This window comes from Dreissena polymorpha, chromosome 7 (assembly GCF_020536995.1).
Source record: "Dreissena polymorpha isolate Duluth1 chromosome 7, UMN_Dpol_1.0, whole genome shotgun sequence".
Taxonomy (NCBI): domain Eukaryota; kingdom Metazoa; phylum Mollusca; class Bivalvia; order Myida; family Dreissenidae; genus Dreissena; species Dreissena polymorpha.
Genome location: NC_068361.1, coordinates 48,923,533 through 48,946,070, shown reverse-complemented (window position 1 = coordinate 48,946,070; position 22,538 = coordinate 48,923,533). Strand labels below are relative to the sequence as shown.

Here is a 22,538-nt window from a genome sequence, read left to right as displayed (position 1 = left end):
TTGAGGAGTAAGTATAACATTCCTACAAAACAATTGCATACTGCCGTTATTTATAATTAATACACGTGAATACACTTAATGATATCCCGAACACAATGTATGGATGAAAAGTTATCGATCAAACTTAGGAAGTGGCGTCTCGAAAAATTCAGGGAAAACGATGATTCTTGGTAGCCATGAACAAACGTTTTAATGTACAGCAATCTCCGAAAACACTTTAAATCACGCAATCGTGATAAGCAAGACTCTTTAACACTTAACCCAGTTATGCCTAGTGGACTCTTCCATCCTTCTAAATTGGATAAATTTATTTCCAAAATAAGGAATGTATAGTATATTTATTTCTATATTTAGAATACTTCTTACAGAAATTCCTTTAAGCAAACAGCGCAGACCCTGATGAGACGCCGCATCATGCGGCGTCTCATCGGGGTCTACGCTGTGTGCCAAGGCCTTTTGTCTAGACGCTAAGCATAAATGGGTTTAAAAAGAGAATGTTATGTTAAGTGTATAGTGTTGATCGCAGTATAAATGATCCTCGTTCTGGTAAAACTGGGCTTAAAGCATGTACATAAAGTGTCGTTCCAAGTTAGTCTATCCGCACAGGCAAATAGTGACGACGATTTCCGTCCCAATGGGAGTTTCGTTGAAAAGAGACTTTGATTCAACGAAAAATTCTATTAATCTTCGACGACAATATACGCCCATTCATTAACCCCATAATTCCTTGAAATAGGCTCATATTTACTCCGAGTCTGCTTCATCAAGATAAAACGCATACTTATGTTCAAGAGCACGTAACACTTCACTGAACGGCAATCACTTTGGAATGAGTAATTCGGTCGGTGTAAAAACAAAAAACAAGAGCGCAGCTGTGTCAGTCATTTAACCTCAAACTTGGGAACAACATGTGGGGACAGTTGATCATAGCTCTAGCCTGTGCGTCGATGATTTTAGCGGAAGGTGAGAAAGTTTTGTATTTGACTGAAATGAATGAGCATGCTCTTGGAACTTTGTCTTAATGCGTGTACGAAAAGTGTCGTTCAGATTAACCTCTGCAATCCGCAAAGGCTAAGCAAGGATGACACTTTCCGCATACATTGGATTTTTACGAATAGCAGACTTGCTTTCAATGAAAAATGCCATACACACGGAAAGTGTCGTTTCTGATTATCTTGTGCGTACTTCAACGGGTAATCTGGGACGACACCGTATGCCCATGCGTTAGGCCCGGGTTTCCCAGAAAGAGCGGTGTTAGAGCAGTACATGCGAAGGTTAGTACCAATCTACATCTTTTGTTATCAATTCGCTCGTGCTGTTTTAACCCAACCCTGCTTGAACGAACATACTCTACGAAGGGCATATGTTTACTTGTTTTCAACGTTTAATGAATGTTAACATAAACTGCAAACTCTTTACGATGTAACACCAACCTTTTGTAACCTTGTTTCATAGAACTAAATAATGATTAATCTGGAAACACGGTACGGAAAAATATGTAGTTGTTTTTTGCTTACTCCGCCATAAGTAAATATGTCAATAGGAGGTAAATTTGCAGTTATTTCTTGAGAATGAAAAGATAACTTCGAAGTGAACGCGATGAATTTATGTTATCTTCATTCATTTTTTTATTTTCACTTTATTTATTACGTTTTAGAACAAGACTGTTGAAGCATGTGAAATGGGCACACTAACTAGTCAAGGTCACACGTGCTAACATATTTCTTGCAGTGGCTGCTTCTTTCTGATGGTTTCATAACGGAATTGCTAAATTGATTGCGAATTTTAACTTCATGAAAACGCAGGAACTTTACTTATGTACGTTTTTTCCGTGTCAATTGTAAACCATTTGTATCGTTAAATGTCAACACCTGTTCTTATGACGTAATGATCAATTCTAAATATATACATATTTTTTTACTTCAACTCTTTTTAATAAATTATATTTTTTGTATGGACATTGGTTTCCATGGTAACATGACAACTAAAACCTTGAGATACCTTGTCAACAATCAATCATTTAATTTGGAAAAAAAAATACATGCAAACTTGGGAATATAATCGTACAGTTTTTAAGACACATTTTTTCCGTGTCGTTACATTTGCTAAAATAAAGTAAAAATTGTTTGTTAGTTATCTGATCCAAATGTATATCAAACTAATGTAAGGCAAATTAACACAAGGGTCCATATCTGTTGAGAATAAACACCTTGACTTTGTATCTGCATTTGGATTGAAAGCATTATTTTCAGTTATTTTCAGTTATTAAAGAACTTTGACCAATGTCATTGCATACACAGAATTTCAATAATTTGATTATTTATGGTGTTTCCTTGGTAACCAATAGAACTTTTATAATGATTTATTATTCATGAGTAGTATTCACTATACCGTATTATAAAGCCATGTTTTATTGATTTATTCCTGCAGTTTTAGATTTAAAACAAATGTATAAACTTAATGTATTGACATGAAATTAAATAAAGATTTTGTGTGTGTTTAAAAAGGAATTTCTAAATCAGCCCGCTTTCTCATTGAATGTAAAAATATTGCATACATCTCAATTTTTCCGTGTTCGGCGTACATGGAAGCTTCTAAAAATGTAAAAACATTAAAAGCAATAATAAACGTCACAATTGGACGTCGACGTTTTACTATGTGTCATGTTTGTTGCTTTTCGTTTGCGGATTTCATTCGTAAGGAAAATCACTTCATTATCTTCATAACACGTAACCATCATACCGTACTGTTATTTTTACTTATACGCGAGCTTCGCTCTGGGAAAACGGGGTTAAATGCATGTGTTGAGTGTCGTACTGGATTACCTTTTTCAGTCCGCACAGTCTAATCAGGGACGATACTTTCCGCTATTATGGTAGTTTTCGTTTTTGTTGCGGACTGCACCGGCTAATCTGGGAGGTCACTCTACGCACATGCATTTAACACTGATGTCCCAGAGTCCGTTTCATACTCATCTTACCACAGGTTAATGAGGGACGACACTTTCCGCTTTATGGTAACGCTCGTTTAAAGGTAGTCGTTTCCCAGCGAAAGTCCAGTTTGGGCCGAAACTGTCGTCCTGAATAAGTCTGTAAAGACTGAACAGGCAACTTAGAGACGACACTTTACGCACTAGCATTAAATCCTATTTTCCCAGAGCGAGGCTCTTTCTTTTTTGTCATCAGTCTGTGTGATCCCATCCGGTTCGCAGTTCAGCAGGGCTACTTACCGTCCGTATCACGTCGGGCGAAAGACCTTCTACAACGCCGGAGAGCGACTTGTTGTCGGCACGTGGATCCGGGTGGTATGTAACAAGGACCGACAAGCAGATGCTGTTTTAGACGTCAGCAATCATGAATGCAGCGCCGGAAATTGGAGTCCAGCACTTCCGGTTTGCCAAGGTATGGGGATCTTGAAATAATATGTTTTGCAAAGCATTATTTAATCATCTTTGTGTTGGAATGTTATATCAATTATATATCTGTTTTGTTAAGCTGGTATAAATGGATCTCGCAATAACCCAGTTTCATGGCATACAGCATATCCACAAAACCTTCAATAAAATGCTTTCCCGTAGTAGTTTTAATGTTATTAGACAGTATTTTAAGGATATCTGTAGCCCTAAATTTTCACCAGGCGGTAAGTAAATATATGTGTTGACTCAAACGTCATAGGCCTTTACAATTGAGCTCTGTGAAAATGGGGTAAGTGCATGTGCGTAAAGTGAAGTACCAGATGCGACACTGTAAATGGCTTTAATGCATGTGCGTAAAGTGAAGTACCAGATGCGACACTGTAAATGGTTTTAATGCATGTGCGTAAAGTGAAGTACCAGATGCGGTACTGTAAATGGGTTTAATGCATATGCGTAAAGTGAAGTACCAGATGCGACACTGTAAATAGGTTTAATGCATGTGCGTAAATGGAAGTACCAGATGCGAGACTGTAAATAGGTTTAATGCATGTGCGTAAAGTGAAGTACCAGATGCGACACTGTAAATAGGTTAAATGCATGTGCGTAAAGTGAAGTACCAGATGCGACACTGTAAATGGGTTTAATGCATGTGCGTAAAGTGAAGTACCAGATGCGACACTGTAAATGGGTTTAATGCATGTGCGTAAAGTGAAGTACCAGATGCGACACTGTAAATGGGTTTAATGCATGTGCGTAAAGTGAAGTACCAGATACGAGACTGTAAAAAGGTTTAATGCATGTGCGTAAAGTGAAGTACCAGATGCGACACTGTAAATGGGTTTAATGCATGTGCGTAAAGTGAAGTACCAGATGCGACACTGTAAATGGGTTTAATGCATGTGCGTTAAGTGAAGTACCAGATGCGGTACTGTAAATGGCTTTAATGCATGTGCGTAAAGTGAAGTACCAGATGCGACACTGTAAATAGGTTTAATGCATGTGCGTAAATGGAAGTACCAGATGCGAGACTGTAAATAGGTCTAATGCATGTGCGTAAAGTGAAGTACCAGATGCGACACAGTAAATGGGTTTAATGCATGTGCGTAAAGTGACGTACCAGATGCGACATTGTAAATGGGTTTGATGCATGTGCGTAAAGTGAAGTACCAGATGCGACACTGTAAATGGGTTTAATGCATGTGCGTAAAGTGAAGTACCAGATGCGGTACTGTAAATGGGTTTAATGCATGTGCGTAAAGTGAAGTACCAGATGCGACACTGTAAATAGGTTTAATGCATGTGCGTAATGTGAAGTACCAGATGCGACACTGTAAATGGGTTTAATGCATGTGCGTAAAGTGAAGTACCAGATGCGACACTGTAAATAGGTTTAATGCATGTGCGTAAAGTGAAGTACCAGGTGCGAGACTGTAAATAGGTTAAATGCATGTGCGTAAAGTGAATTACCAGATGCGAGACTGTAAATAGGTTTAATGCATGTGCGTGAAGTGAAGTACCATATGCGACACTGTAAATGGGTTTAATGCACGTGTGTAATGTGAAGAACCATATGCGACACTGTAAATTGGTTTAATGCATGTGCGTAAAGTGAAGTACCAGATGCGACACTGTAAATAGGTTTAATGCATGTGCGTAATGTGAAGTACCAGATGCGACACTGTAAATGGGTTTAATGCATATGCGTAAAGTGAAGTACCAGATGCGACACTGTAAAAAGGTTTAATGCATGTGCGTAAAGTGAAGTACCAGGTGCGAGACTGTAAATGGGTTTAATGCATGTGCGTAAAGTGAATTACCAGATGCGAGACTGTAAATAGGTTTAATGCATGTGCGTAAAGTGAAGTACCATATGCGACACTGTAAATGGGTTTAATGCATGTGCGTAATGTGAAGAACCATATGCGACACTGTAAATGGGTTTAATGCATGTGCGTAAAGTGAAGTACCAGATGCGACACTGTAAATGGGTTTAATGTATGTGCGTAAAGTGAAGTACCAGATGCGACACTGTAAATATGTTTAATGCATGTGCGTAAAGTGAAATACCAGATGCGACACTGTAAATGGGTTTAATGCATGTGCGTAATGTGAAGTACCAGATGCGACACTGTAAATGGGTTTAATGCATGTGCGTAAAGTGAAGTACCAGATGCGACACTGTAAATAGGGTAAATGCATGTGCATAAAGTGAAGTACCAGATGCGACACTGTGAATGGGTTTAATGCATGTGCGTAAAGTGAAGTACCAGATGCGACACTGTAAATGGGTTTAATGCATGTGCGTTATGGGAAGTACCAGATGCGACACTGTAAATGGGTTTAATGCATGTGCGGTAAGTGAAGTACCAGATGCGACACTGTAAATGGGTTTAATGCATGTGCGTAAAGTGAAGTACCAGATGCGACACTGCAAATGGGTTTAATGCATGTGCAAAAAGTGTAGTACCAGATGCGATACTGTAAATGGGTTTAATGCATGGGCGAAAAGTGTAGTACCAGATGCGACACTGTAAATGGGTTTAATGCCTCTATAACGCTCAAAATCAACGAAAGTATTTCGTAAAATAAAGTTCACGCCTAAACAATCAGTGTTCCTTATAGCAATAGCCACAATTTTAACGCTAGATGTGATAAGATTACATAGATTTTTGTAGATACAAAATGCTCTTTTTTATTTATTTATTGTGACACATTTCCATTTTAATTTCCCGCGAATATTTCTATTCATACGACACATGAACACTAAAATGGTACCATGTTGGTGTTCATGTATCGTTTGAATAGATATCGTTGCGGGAAATTGAAATGGAATTAAATATGCAAAACAATAATAAAAACGAGCATTTTGTATCTACAAAAATCAATTTTACCAGACCACGTTTGGCGTTGAAATTTCGGCAATTGCCATAAGGAACACTGATTTTTAATTGTTTAACTTTATTTTACGAACTATTGTACGAAATGTTTGTTGATTTTGAGTAGTAATGGGGCATTAATGCATGTACGTTAAGTGAAGTACCAGATGCGACAATGTCCGCGTAAAGACGATTTTTGTAAATAAAATACTTGCTTTAAGCGGAAAGAGTCGTCCCTAATTGGCCTGTGATGACTGCACAGACTAATCTGCGACCACACTGTACGCACATTCATGAAGACCCGTTTTCACAGAGCACGTTTCAATTTTAGAATATAAACGATGCAGAGCACCCCCTAGGGTTGAGAATGCCAAAGCGTCCGAAAGAATCAATCCCTACATAACCTTTCCCCACCAGACTGGTGTAACCTACAAATGTAACGTAGGCTTCGATAAGCGTGGAATGACGTCGAATGTTACTTGCGTTGACGGCGAATGGACTTCACACGACATCATTTGCGTTACAACCACCACAGCCCCAACAACAACCACATTCACAACAACGACCACACCTATAACAACCACCACATCAACAGCAACCACCACACTTTCAGCAACTTCACCTATAACAACCAATTCACCGAAAACTACCACTGCATCTACAACTACCACCACACCGTCAACAACCACAAAACCTTTAACAACCACCACACCTATCACAACCACTACATCTACAACAACCACCACATCCACCATCACAACCACACACAAGGCAACGATGACGTCGGAGAAAAAAGAGAATACTGAAATAACTACTCAAACTAGTGAGTTTATATATATATATATATATATATATATATATATATATATATATATATATATATATATATATATATATATATATATATATATCATAATATAGATCAAAGAGATCAATATATATATAAAGTTTGCTGTAAAAACCAATGGTGTGAACTTTTAATTTTGAGACAGTGTTCAATTTTGTAGCTTGAGTAAAAAGTATATCTATTCATCGAATTTAGTAGAGTTTGTAAACAATTAATTAATTGAAACAGCGAATATATTTGCTTTTATTTTGTTCATTTATTAAAACCCATTGAATGTTTTAAAAGCATTTTATAGTTATAACGCACTGCAAGTTGGCCGATTTACTCTTGACTTCCTTATTAAAAAAATATCTAAACAGCAAGCATTTTTTTCACATACAATATAGTTTTAAAATTAAATGCATTTTTTTTGGCATAAAATGCATGATTTTTCCGGTTTTAGGACCAAAACGTATTTTATAAATCATCAAATATATTAACATACTAAGAATGACGTATGGAGTAAGTGAAATTCTTCGAGACGTCCGTGCATATGTGAACTCGTGTTACTGAGGTTCAGATATGAAACAGTACAACTTACAGTGTTCATTCTCACAAGTTAATGCAGTTTGCGTTGCAACTAAGTTTCAAACGTTCCCATGATCATATACATTTTTTCAATAAAATCAAACATAATAAAGACATAACAATTCGTCATTTCCCATTCTTTTGTTTGAGATTTTAATGTATTTTGGCGATCATGCGTTTCTTATGTGAAGACAATATTATCTGTACATGTTGAGTCAACTGTAAAAAAATATCCTATCATTGCATATAACATTATTTATTGTTATTGCCTTTAATACTCCAGTGTGATGCCCATAGTTGAGTGCCAATTTCACAGTATACATGTATATAGAACATTGTATATACGTGTATATCTATAATTTTAGACACTAAACACTGCGGAGCGCCCCCTAGGGTTGAGAATGCCGCACTTTCCGAAAGAATTACGCCCCATATAACTTTCCCCCACCAGACTGTTGTCCATTACAAATGTAATGCAGGCTTCGTTGAGCGTAGAACCACGTCGTTCGTCAAGTGCGAGGACGGCAAATGGACGTCAACCGACGACATTTGCGTTGATAGGAAAAACGATGACATCGGAGAAAAAGAGAATATAGAAATAACTTTTCAAACTGGTAAGTTTGTTGAAAACAGTGTAGATCAACGTGATCAAGGTATAATTAAAGTTTGATGTCAGCTCAAATAATGTGAACCTTCAATTTTTAGAAAGTGTTGCATAGGTTTTTCGTACCTAGAATAACAATGAAATGTAAATTATCGGATTGATTCGAGTTTGTAAATAATTAATTAGGTACCCATGATAATTTGCATGAGTTCAATAAAAGCAATAGTACTCATGATGTAACATTTCGTCATATCCAATTCTATAATGTATGATTGTATTTATGATACTATATTTTCCCGATAGTACCTTTATTTGGTGAAGACAATATTATCTGTACATGTCGAGACAATTGTAAGGAAACTATGCTATTGTTTCAGATACATACATTATGCATCACTAAATGTACGGTGCAGATAATAAATAACTATAAATAATATATATTAGCGCTATTATGTAAGATGTGTTTAACCATGAGACCATATATTTTTGAGCTAGTTTTAGATAAAAAACATAAATCAAGGCGAGGTTACTCGTCTTTTCGTGATATTAAAATAAATGGTCGGCTGCCGTTGCTGCCTTCTAAATGAACACTGTGCATATTCAAAGGATCTGTAATTAAAAGGTACTACCTTATTATTATGTATTTATTCAAAATAACAGTGCGCTGCCCACAGTTGAGTGCCAATTTCACACTGTATCAATCGGGTCCATATTCAACCGAAACGGAGTCCGAATCTCCGCTGCCCGACGGTAGAGAATTTAACATCGGACTCCCCCATGGTACGGCGGTGAAGATAAATTGCGGTGACGACGCTTATCCCTTACTAGGAATTGAACGGGCATGGTGTCACAAGGGCCGCTGGTTGCCAGGGGAACCTGTCTGCAAAAGTAAGTGACACATTTAATGGTTATGAGCCTAGCTCAAGGAAAACATGGCTTAATGCATGTGCGTAAAATGTCGTACCAGATAAGCCCGTGTACTTCGAAAATGCTTATCAGGGATGACACCTCCCACCTACATAGAATAATCGTTTAGTAGAGACTTCCTTTAATCCAAGAATTTCATAAAAGCGGAAAGTTTCTGCCCTGGTTAATCTAGTTTTTTTCTATTAATTCCAATCCATCGCAGGCTGCAAGCTCTTAATGTGTTATACAGATTTAAATGCGTATAAGAAACTCTCGTGCATCTTGTTTGTGTTTTGTTTTTATTTCTCTTAAAAAAATGTGCTTGTGTGTTGTTGTTGTTGTCATGCCTGGCCTTTAAAAATCTCATGAGCATACCCTGTCCAGTAAGTCCGTCGGTTTAGCAGTCCGCACGCCTGTCTTTATGCCCCGAAACTTTAACGGACTTTAAGGTGAAAGGTAAAAATGCAATACTTTTTTGTCATAATACGGCTCATCCACTGTAAAACACGGCTTTGTCGGACCGTATTTGGTACAAAAACGAATATGGTACATTTGTACCATATTCGGCCGAATATGGTACAAATGTACCATACTCGGACCGAAGATGGTACAATTTTCGACCGAATATGGTACAAACATTGTACCATATTCGGTTGGAATAAGTTTTTCTATGCTCGCCAAAACGTATTTGGTACATACCAAAAAAACTCATAAAAATGAAAATGGCCTACGTATATGGTACATAAATTATGTATTTCTTAATAAATGAAATAGTCTGCCGATGTGTAAACTTTTTTTCAAACTCAAATACATTGTATTAACCTAATATTGGAAGTGACAAAAGTATCATCATCATCATCATCATCATCATCATCATCATCATCATCGTCGTCGTCGTCGTCGTCGTCGTCGTAACTAGCAGTAACAGAAACAGCTAACCTAACCACACTTTACATGGATTTTGCTGGTTGTGTAACTGTTTCGCCGGCTAGCTCAGTCGGTTGCGCGTCAGATTGGCACGCAGGCGGCCTGGGTTCGATTCCCGGGCGGGCCAGATACTTTCGTGGAGATCAATAATAGCAATCTTCAAATTTTTAAAACTTTTTTTTCGAAAGTGTATTTTCACCAAAATCCGATTTAAGAGATTTTGAGCTCTTTTAAATGAATATATCTCTCCAAAAATAAGGATGTTTGACTGGCTGCTTTAGACAGGTGTGACTGTATTCCTAAACATTACTTTGTAAAGTTGATTTGTCGTTCCGACGTCATATTGCTGAGAAGCCGACAAAGCTTTGAAGTTTCCGATTTTTTCTTTGATAACGTGCCGCTTTAAAAAGGCGGGAATTTTGCACACGAGTCTTACTCAGAAGTCAGTAACCATATTTGACTTGGCGGTCGGCAAGAAAAGTTGTGATTTTCGACTAGAAAGAATTGAAATCCAAACTTTCTTCAAACTTCAAAAGAATTCTTGACAGTAAGTACTGTACATAATTTTAATTTTCAGTTGTCTTAATATGCATTGATGTTTTAACATGCATTGATTTTTATGTTTTATGCCCCCCCCCCTCAGAGTGCATTTGCAGTTGTCCGTCCGTCTATCCAATTGTCCGTGGCATTCCTTCCGGGTGCGTAACTCCTAAACTGCTAAAATATTTAAGCTACAGTCATTTTTTCGAAAGTGTATTTTCCACCAAAATCAGATCGAGCTCCTGTAATCTGTAGATTTGAACATTTTAAATTTTATGGAGTTTATAGGTCTTTGACCTTCGAACCCTGCCTAGTCGTGACTTCTGGTGAGCGACCTAGGCCCCCAGGGCCCCTTCTTTATATCCCTTCCATCCACGTAGCATTGGTTTCTACAGACCGTTTGTCCGTTGACCGCCATAAGTTTGCCCGCTATTTTTCCCCTGAATTTGAATTCGGTTGGATTTCAATGAAACTTTACATGAAGTACTTGCTACTTTCATTGCGCATAATGCCCGGAAGTTCGGATTGTAAATTTTAGCGGAGCTATCAGACGAGTGATTTTAGCTCAGCTCATGTCGTGAGACATTCGTTTTCGACACGCGGTGTTCAATACAAGCTCTATTAACTAATGAAGTATAAATGTATAATAACTTATTATATTATTTCAGATGAAGGAAGCAATTAGGAGAAAAAGGAAGCAATTAGGGTGCTTGCCCAGGTCGAAGTACGACATTATTGTCAGATGTTTAAACGGATCGTTCGATGTCCCTGTGAAGAAACGGACACCTGAAGAGAATAATTGTTTGGCCATGATTAGAAAACGTAAGGACTTCGAGCTTGGTGACCGGGGTTCTTTATTGTGTGGCGGAAAGCAAGTCCTTGTGAAAGAAGATCTTCCTAGATTTGTTGAGAAGATGTTCATGGAAAACAAAGGATGTGGAGCAAGGGTTATTTACAACAAACTGAAAGTAAATTACACGGGGTTCTCGGAACAAGCTATCCTTGAAATACTGTACAATAGCAAGTATTACCATGAGAAGTATCCGAGATTTACAAACAAGCCAAAGCCAAAGACAATTACAGAAGAGGAACCAGGCAAAAGATGGCAGATTGACATAATTAACATGAAAAATCAAAGTGTTAGCTACAAGGGGTCCACATACAGTTATATTCTACAAGTCGTGGACGTTTATTCTAGGTACGTTATGCCAAAACCCCTGAAAACGAAGAGTTCGCGTGAAGTTGCAAAGGCATTAGAGGACGTGTTGATGGTTAACCTTGCCCCTGACATCATCCAATGTGACAACGGACTGGAATTTAAAGGCCCTAGTATGAAACTTTTGTTGAACAAGTACAACATCAAAATGATCAATAGTAGGCCGTATCATCCTCAATCACAGGGCAAGTGTGAAAGGTCAAACAGTGTTATAAAGGCCAAGATTCTATTTGCAACAAAAAGTAAACGTGGATTTAACTGGGTCGAAGGGCTTCAAGATTTAGCCTATGCCATAAACACAAGTTTCAAACGAGTTCTTGGGGGTCTCACGCCCTTTGAAGCCTACTACGGAAGAAGTCATGTTTTTACCAAAGAACGTCATAGTTCTCGTGAAATAAAGAAAACCATACGGCGAGCAAATAAAAAGGCTTACAGGTCGCTGTTGAAAAACGCAACTTCCCCAAGCAAGTACAAAGTAGGAGAGACAGTATTAATTCGCTATCCCTTTCGAAAATCCAGGGTGCCAACCAAAAGATATGTTATCGAAGGCAAGGTAGAAAAAGTAAAACGAAATGGTGTTTATATCGTGTCATTTCAAGTACCGAACAAACCCGAACTTGGATTCGTAAGCAAATCGGTTGGGGTCGAAAACATGACTAGCCTAACTGTTGCGTTAGAGAAACAACGAAAAATTAAAAAACATTCATTAAAACAGAACCGCTCAGAGAAACAAAATCACAGAACTAAGTACTATCATGTTTTAACACACCATGAAAATCTGCAGTTGTTGGATGGGGTGAATATTGCCATGGACCCAAATCCGGATGGAAATTGTCAATTTGCTGCTATATCGCATCAACTTGGTAAAATTGGTATATACAAAGACGTAGATGCTTTACGTAAGGAAGCAGTCCATCACATTGTAGAAAACAGATATTTCTATGAAACTTTTGTCTATGATGAAACATTTGATGAATACGTTAAGAATATGTCTAAGAATGGGACATACGGCGACAACCTCACGCTCATTGCACTTATGAGAGAATATAATTTGCAGTGCCTGGTAGTTTCTACCCGAGGACTAGAACACTCATCAATTGTGTCAGCAGATGGAAAGTTCGATGGTGATGTTGGAACAATTGCATTGGGGTATTTCCCAGAAGGATTTGGCATGCATTACGTTAGTATCCGTATCAATCAACGCGTGTACAAGGACATAATATCACGCTTAGAACAGTCGTATGACAACGGTGACTCTGGCGACAGCGCTGCGTCTGGCGACAACGCTGCGTCAGGCGACAACGCTGCGTCTGGCGACAACGGTGACTCTGGCGACAACGGTGACTCCGGCGACACCGCTGCGTCTGGCGACAACACTGCATCTGGCGACAACGCTGCGTCTGGCGACAACGGTGACTCTTGCGACAACGGTGACTCCGGCGACAACGGTGACTCCAGCGACAACGGTGACTCCGGCGACAACGGTGACTCCGGCGACAACGCTGCGTCTGGCGACAACGGTGACTCCGGCGACAACGCTGCGTCTGGCGACAACACTGCATCTGGCGACAACGCTGCGTCTGGCGACAACGGTGACTCTTGCGACAACGGTGACTCCGGCGACAACGGTGACTCCAGCGACAACGGTGACTCCGGCGACAACGGTGACTCCGGCGACAACGCTGCGTCTGGCGACAACGGTGACTCCGGCGACAACGGTGACTCTGGCGACAACGGTGACGTCTCTGTGTGTTCAGCCCTGAAAGAGCTTCAAGATATGATAAACAATAGGAGGGCACAGAAGCGAACGACTTTTCCATTTCTGATGTTACCACTTCACATTCAAGTTGAAATTTTTAAGTTCTGCATACAATCAAACCCGTCAATCCAGTTTGTGTTGGCGAAGGTCGGCAAACCCTTTAGAGATTTAATAAGGTCAATGAGTTTGCAAACACCTAGAATTTACATTCGGCCGGATATTGGACTAGATACTAGTAACAGAAATCCTGTTAGCGTTCGTTTCCTATTAACAAGAGCGGGCAGAAACAGCGGTCTTATTTCGGCAATAAAAGAAATCATCAAGGGGCCAAAATGGGCAAACGCATGGCTGCGTTTGCGTGTTAGTGGAATCGGTTGGTATGATATCATAGATGTCATGTACAGACATTACAGGTGAAATATACATGTATATCGGTGTTTGGAAACCTGTTATGTTATTTTTGTGATTGATGATTATGTTCTTCTACCGGAAATTTGTTGTCATTTGCTCATTTACTGGTAACTTTTTACGAAGCACATTTGGGATATTTTGGCTGCTACTAAAATGAATGTATATATGTATATTATGTCTTGTCAAAATGCTACAGTTGGATTAAAATTTAAATGCTGTTCTATGTTCTTCAATATTACTTTGAAAAATCCTGTCAGTATACCAATAAATGAAAAAAGTACAAGTTTGTTGAATCTCTTGAATGAAACAAATTATAAAATACAAAATGTAAAATGAATATGTGATGATGATGATGACAAAACATTTGTGATGATGATGATGGTAAAAAAATTGTGATGATGATGGTGGTGGTGATGATGATGACAGTGGTTATGATGATTGGGGTTTGATGATTGTGGTGATGATGATGATGATGATGATAATGATGATGATGATGATGATAACAAACGTTTTGGGATGATGATGACAGCGATGTTTATCGGACGATGATGATGGTTATAATGATGATGATAAGTTTTTAGATGATGATGACGGCGATGTTTATCGGCCGACGATGATGATAATGATGATGATGATAACAAAATATTTGTGATGATGATGATGGCGATGTTTATTGGCCGATGATGATGATGATATTCTCATCGTCGTCATCATCATCACAACATCCTCATTATCGACCGAAAACATCGCTGTCATTATCATCACAAAAAAAACTTTTGTGATCACCATTACGATCATGATAATGGATATGATGATGTTGGTTTTGATGGTGATGATGATGGTGGTGTTGGTAAAGATAACAACGATGATGATCATTGGGGTGTTGATAATTGATGTGATGATGATGATGATGATGATGATGATGATGATGATGATGATGATGATGATGATGATGAGATAACGATGATGATGATGATGATGATGATGATGAGATAACGATGATGATGATGATGATGATTACGATGATGAGTGTGTATCATATTCGGAACGAATGTGGTACATTTTTCATCCGAATATGGTACAAGTTTGTACCATATTCGGTCAGGCATTTTACCCCAAAACTGCAGATACGTATATGGTACAATTAGACAGTTGTACCATATTCGGCCGAATATGGTACAAACTTGTACATATTCGTTTTTGTACCAAATACGGTCCGACACGGCTTTACATTGAAAGATACGTTACGTACACCGCACGATCTATTTGCTGCCTTCAAGGTAAATGTCAGACGTGTAGGTCAAAGGTAGAAATACATAATTTTACTTTCTGTTGTCTGTTAATCTAGTGCATGTTCACCTATATTTGCAACAACCGCAGGGATACATTTAAGATCTAGGTCAAACTATGAGATCAAATGTAAAACGCAGAAACTTTAAAAACAGGGCTTGTCGGCTTTATAACTTTAACATGATTTGAAGGATGTAAAAAAAACAACTTGGCACAAATAAATGCACGAGCAATATTGCAAAAATTTCGCGGGATTAATAAAGTAATGACTTCAAACTAAATATTGTGCGTCCGGCATGGTTGACAATCTATTTCATTTACATTTTTTAATAGGAAACCAGCGAAAAGGTGTCCGTGTTGAACATTAAAAAAATTACCACTAATTTTCCTTGTTGCGGTTAATGTTTGAAACATAGAACTACCAATTTTGAATCACTGATTTTTTCCGTCAAATGCATCGGAATACATTAAATAAATTGGAATTCCAAGGTAATAAATGCGTGAAAGAGGGAAAACGGCAGATTGTTTAAAACGTACTGAAACTTGATATTCAATGTATGTTTCTTTCAAAGAAATTGAGCGGAATTCAGTTGTTCAAATTAAAATAAATATGGACTATTTAAGTATAGCGTTAATATGTATTTTGTTTATCTTACCAATATTAGTCGGTATGTGAATTCGATTCAATATACTCTCTTGACATGTGAAATAACTGCCGAAACTCTTGAGCCACTTTACTGTTGTTTCTTCACGGATGTCACCATTAAAACATAAACACTTCATGTATCACCTATTCAGATCATTCAATCGAGATAAAAAAAACGTGCCTTTTTTACATTTGTGATAATCACACAAATGCAGACTTGACTTTAAGTGTAATGGATAAGTAGAGAGCCTGATTCCGAATGCATCTTAAGTGTAATGGATAAGTAGAGAGCCAGATTCCGAATACATCTTAAGTGTGATGGACAAGTATAGAGCCAGATTCCTCATACATCGCTCTGGGTAAACGGGGTTCAATGCTTGCAAACGAAACGAAAAATACAAATGAAGCTGAAAGGTCGTCCCTGATCAGCCTTTGCGGACTGCACAGGTTAATCTGGGACGACAATGCACGCATATTCGATAAACCCCGATTACAAAGATTAAACAATAATTATCTTGTGATCTCTGGGATACGCTATTTTTGCAAGGTTTATCTTGTTTTACTGTTCAACTTAACGTTGATGTTTTTTCTACGCTGTAAATCAAGCACTTAAATTAGTCTGCACAAAAATTTATGACATATATATACCATGACCGTGTTTAAATTAAGTATTTACTTTTCATACTTTGTTGCAACTAAATAATCCATCAATAGATGTGCGTGCACTTTGAAAAGTATTTAAATTTCTCAGATTTACATCAAAAGAAGTTTTGTAAGCCTCTTTTGTATCAGGAACTTTGAAACATGCTGTGACAACGTGTATTTTACTCGTACGAACTATCGTTTCACCATGTAACTCTTGACAACAAGTCATGTTTCTCGTTACAACGAGTCATGTTTCTCGTTACAACGAGTAAGGTATCTCATTACAACAAGTAAGGTATCTTGTTACAACGAATCAGGTATCTTATTACAACTGATCAGGTGTCTCGTTACAGCAAGTCTTGTATCTCATTACAACGAGTAATGAAACACGTAAAACAAGTCAAGCATCTCGTAACAACGAGTTAGGTATCTTATTACAACGAGTCAGTTATCTTATTACAACGAATCAGGTATCTTATTACAACTGATCAGGTGTCTCGTTACAGAAGTCATGTATGTCATTACAAAGAGTAATGTAACACGTAAAACAAGTCAGGCAGCTCGTAACAACGAGTCAGGTATCTTATTACAACGAGTCAGGTATCTCGTTACAGCAAGCCATGTATCTCATTACGACGACTGAGGTAACTCGTGACAATGAATCAGGTATTTTGTTGCAACGAGTCACTATCTCTTATCAACGTGCCATGTATCTCGTTACATCGAATCAGATAACTTGTTACAACGAGTCATGACTCTCATAGCAACGAGTCATGAATCTCATAACAATGTGTCAGTTATCTCATTATAACGATTCATATATCTTGTTACAACGAAGCAGGTTTCTTGTTACAACGAATTGGGTATCTCATTACAACGAGTCAGGTATCTCATTGCAACGAGTAAGGTATGTCGTTACAACGAGTCAGGTATCTCGTTACAAAAAATCAGGTTTCTCGTTGCAAAGAATCAGTTACCTCATTTCAGCGAGTCGGTTATATTATTGCAACCAGTCAGGAATCTCGTTAAAACAAATCAGGTAGTTCGTTACAACGAGTCATGTATCTAGTTACAACGAGTAAGGTATCTCGTAACAACGAATCAAATATCTCGAAGTGAGGTATCTCGTTACAACGTTCCTTAGAGTCATATTATGAAATATTTATAAGAAAAAACTCATTCATTTGTTTTTGGTTATAACTTCGACGATTATGTTACGAACTATTTATTCCTCATAACAATGGTATCTTAGTTCATGATCGCCTGTTACAGAGTACTGCGCCCGACCGGCGTGTGTGGATCTAATTGATGCAATTACGCATCTTCCGGTTCCGGATCTCGTGATGGACGGGGTCAATGTCACATGGACTTGCGCGGATGGAAGTAAACTGATGAACTATTGCATCGACGGAAGTTGGAGCTTTGGTACTCTACCGTGTCTGAAAAGTGACAAACTACAGTGTGACGATAGTTTCGTTGATAAAAACCGGAAATAACTTGCAAACGTCTACACTTTTTTAGATGTCAAATAAGTCTAAATCCTACTCATTTGAAATGTTTGATTTACCGAAGGTTACATGTGTATTGATAGTGAATAATTTAGATTGCGACTCAAAGTATTCTCAATCCTGTAAATATTTGTTTAACCTGGCTTTTTTCACCTAAGTAATCTCATTTGCGTATACAATGTTGACCCAATTGTTTCTAAAATGTAAAAGGTGATAATATATCCTCATGGAATCAGAGACTAGTTTCCACCTCATAAATCTTATTTGCAGAGAAAGTTTTGACATGTTAATGTTATTATATGTAAAAGCACATATATCTATTCAAAGTTTAAAAATAAACTGTGATGCCAATAAAACCAAAACGCGATGTTGAAAGCAAAAACTATAATATTTTGAAAAGTATGACTGTATATAAGCACACACACAGAGTTACCGTAATGCACTCACCTAAAAATAATTATGTATGGTTTACAATCTAATCACAGCAACATGAACGAAATGGGATAACCATGCTTTTGTTTGGTGTGACAAACTGTAGATATCTTGTGACATGGTGATTATTTTCATTATGATAAAGACTCGAAGACAAACGAAGAGTTCAATTGAAGAAAAATGTATATTATTGTATTATTGTATATATTTTGTATCATTCTGAATACTACATATACTCACACAGTTTGTATTACACTTTTATATTATACAATACGGAGAATTATAGTTATTTTAGCTTACCTGAGCACCAAGAGCGTAAATCGAGCTTTTATTATCACTGCATGTCCGGCGTCATGCGTTGACTGGTGGCCACATTTTTCTTTAATGTTTCAAAGTCAGTATGTACAATTTTCAATGTTTAGTTCAAATCTAAGTTAGGCCTGTTCAAAATCCAGATCTTCAGGTAAAATCTTAACAAACAAGTTTTTTTTTAAATTTTGGAAGATATATTCATGGCTCAATCTTAATTGAACTTGGTCAGAATGTTAACATTGACAATGTCAAGGTCATTTTCCAATCGGGTCATTTGTGTCCAAAAAATGCCACCAAGTGCAGTCTTAGAAAAACATGGTATTGTTCCAGAAGCCACATTTACGATTACTTAACATTAGATCGCAATGTAAAGTCCTCGACCATTGTACCTAGAATTTAGATGAGCACTTCAGGGAAATGGTTGCCCTCTTGTTTTATATAATTAAACCGGATGGAGGCCTTTGTCATAATAAATGGCCTTATCTAATCTGAAACTAAAATGGTTATAGTAACAACGGACAGGACTCATATTTATAATAAACACGAAATTCCCCGTGCTCATTACCACTGGACTCATAGATTAGAATTGAGTGGACTGTCAATATATAAATTAATTAGCTAAATAGTACAGTATTTAATACAATGCACAAACTCTAAAAAGATAGATACAGAGCGATGGTTAATATGATTCTTTTATTATGTTTACTAAGATCGACCTTCACACGCCTTTTCAAGCTGCTACCTCTGTTACTTTTTAAGACACGCTACGGGCAAAATTTAAATAATAAATACCAAAGAGGTGTTTATCTACGGAATACGAATGCCGATTTAATAGTGTTACTTCTTGTTGACTTTCCCATTAAGAGACATACTAATCTTTAAAGTTTCCAGTTGATGCCTCTTAGTTTTCAGAATATGTTCCGGACAAAATGTAAAGCAAAACAAATCAACAAATGGAAATAACTATACAAAGAGGGTGAATGAGTTATGGTTCTTGTTAATTGCACATTAACTTACCAACCTAGCAGAAAAACACAGACTTGCTTCCCATAAAATATTTTAAATTTCGAATGTATGTATATATTTTTTGCTGTTTCCATTTACCGTTCTTGAATTGACAAAACGGTATACGGAAAACGAGGGGCGCTCGGCTGTTTTGGGGTGATAAGTCGTGATTGATCTTTTTGCGCAGTTTTCTCCCTTAGATCTTATTATTTTTTAATACATAAATATAGACAATGGATTATAGCAGAAATATAGTCGAGTCTTAAAATATCTATTGTTGGCTCCTCTAATGGGAAAAAGAATAGATAAAGTAACATTAAATTATGATACAAATGTACATGTCTGCTTTTGTTTAAAATCATTGGAGTTTAGTACACGTATAACATGCATTTCGATAATCATGGAACAATAAAATATCTTTTTTAAGCGTCGCTTTTCTTTTAAAGTAATTAAAACAATTGAATTATTTATTATATTGTATTAATATCTGTTTAACAAATCAAATAGATTCAATAAGTATAGTGAACAATTCCCCTGAGAGCATGGATTGCCGAATGAAGCCCTGTCACGGAACGTCGTGTGCCAAGCTGGTGGATTCTCGCACCACGCAAGTCTTGCATCCAACCAGTGATTTGCAACACGTTGCAAATATAGGGAACGCCATTGGTCCTGAATTTCACTCTAAATAGTGTTATAAAGTTCAGAGCATAGGTTTAATGCCTTAACGTTCACGAACTGTGTTTCGGAATGATTATCTTTGTTGCTTCTTTTATAGGATAAAGAAAATTTGCTTATAACAATTATACAATTATTTGAAACTCTTTACGAGACAGTTACATTATAGTAATAGAAAAATCTACGTTAATTTAAGTCCATTATTTAAAACACCATAAAGGTTACAACTATGACATTGTTACATATGTTTAATTAATTTTATGAATAACGTTATTTTTACGTTTTTTTCCACTTTTAGAATGACTTTCAAAATGAACTGGATGTGTATAAAAGGAATCAAATAATACATTTTTCGACTATTGATGTACTTTAACAGATCACGCAAGCCAACGCTTACTTAAAGGCGCGTTCCTCTTCCCTGCATCACCACCTTGAAGAACTTATTAATAAAATATGTCTGAAACTCATATATATCCTTGACTCATGTAAATCATGCACGTATAGTAACAGGTATAAAAGCTTTTCTGTAATGGTATTCGAGTTTCATTTTAAGAAACAACCAGAGTCTAAAACGAGACGTTTCAACACGTGCAAGTAGTTTGTATATGCGTGACGCATGCTATTCGCCTTCTTTATGAAACGTAACGTTTAAAGTCATTTTTTGCGGCGTTATAATATCTTTGGAAGGTTAATATTTTGTTAGCATTTACTTAATCTTGAGCGCTCTTTCCGGAACATTAAATATGCTGTTTAATTAGTTATTAAATAGGCACATTTAGTAATAATATTTATTATTTCATATTAAATTATTTAAAGTTCATAGCGGTTTCTTATAAGGTGTTTGATTGCACTTTACCATTCCATTAGACTATAAAAATATTTTTTTTAATTCTCCTTTTGTCCAGTGCTTTCTTTCAATATTGGCAGTACTAATACAACTTTAACATTCTATTATGTAAGGTGATGTAAAAAGTAAAACACAGGGAACATTTTAGCAGACCGCCGATTATTGTGCTTCTTAAAACGTCATGCGACTCAAAGGGGTAATAAATTATAATAATTGGAATTCGGGACTCAGGGGAAGGGATATTACAGCTCTTAAAATGTAAGGACCTACACCTGATTATAGGACTAAAACGATTTTTTTGTACAATTAGTACTTAATTTACATAGTATAGGGGCAAAGAACTAGAATTGTCATAGGAGACTTATTGTAGCCTTATCATTTCGGTTGGATCGACATGAAATACTGGTAAGTTGGGAAACATTTAGATTTCAAGATTATGATCATTTCAATTACGGCGTGTTATAATAAATAATAATGAAAATAATACGCGCAAACGTCACGAATGAGTTACCTCCCAAAGAACGCAGCACAGTGCAAAGATCTATAAATAAAAAATATAGATCTTTGAACAGCGCCACTAGTTTTTCTTTTTTTGTAAACCGTAATATCCAACCAAAAACGATAAACAGGACCAGGTTTTAATCATTGATTTTCGTTATGTGAAGATTAAAACGAAATTTGAAAAGGGAAATACATTTCGTATTTTGTTTTATAATTAGTACAACGAAAACCGATATAAAGAAGTTAATTATGTTTTCGTACTTTGTTTTTGTTTCGGTTATTAGAAAATCGGAAATTGAACTAATATGCGTTAATTTTTATGTTTCGTTGTGTTATGTCGAATGCTAAACGAAAACGGAAAAGACGGTATATACACGGACCATCACCTTAGTAATTGCGATTGTCTCAACTTTGTTTTGAACCATTACAGTTAGCGTTGCGTTTTATTGTGCTGTTCCGGAGACACTTGGACAACAGAAATAGTTTCAAATTACTATAAATGTGTATTTTGTGATAGAATTCTAATAACATTAGAAATGGATTATTTTTATTTCCTTTAAAGGGGCCTTTTCACAGATTTTGGCATTTTTTAACTTATTCATTAAATGC

At 36.9% G+C, this 22,538-nt stretch overlaps 2 protein-coding genes across 3 annotated transcripts in view; both read left to right on the top strand.

Annotated features, from left to right (window-relative positions):
* Positions 1-22,538, top strand: part of LOC127837237 (complement receptor type 2-like) — a 346,639-nt gene that overhangs the window by 278,310 nt on the left and 45,791 nt on the right. The gene's annotated exons all lie outside the window — the stretch shown is intronic.
* On the top strand, positions 837-18,909 carry LOC127837238 (mucin-5AC-like). Of its 2 annotated transcripts, none has more exons than XM_052364160.1 (6): positions 837-963; positions 3,186-3,401; positions 6,623-7,114; positions 8,071-8,319; positions 8,970-9,197; positions 17,922-18,909. In XM_052364160.1, exons 1-6 carry the CDS (start codon positions 909-911, stop codon positions 18,143-18,145), a joined length of 1,464 nt encoding a protein of 487 aa, XP_052220120.1. In that variant the 5' UTR covers positions 837-908; the 3' UTR covers positions 18,146-18,909. The 2 variants fall into 2 exon arrangements, with proteins under 2 accessions (XP_052220120.1, XP_052220119.1); XM_052364159.1 differs by having other exon boundaries at positions 8,967-9,197.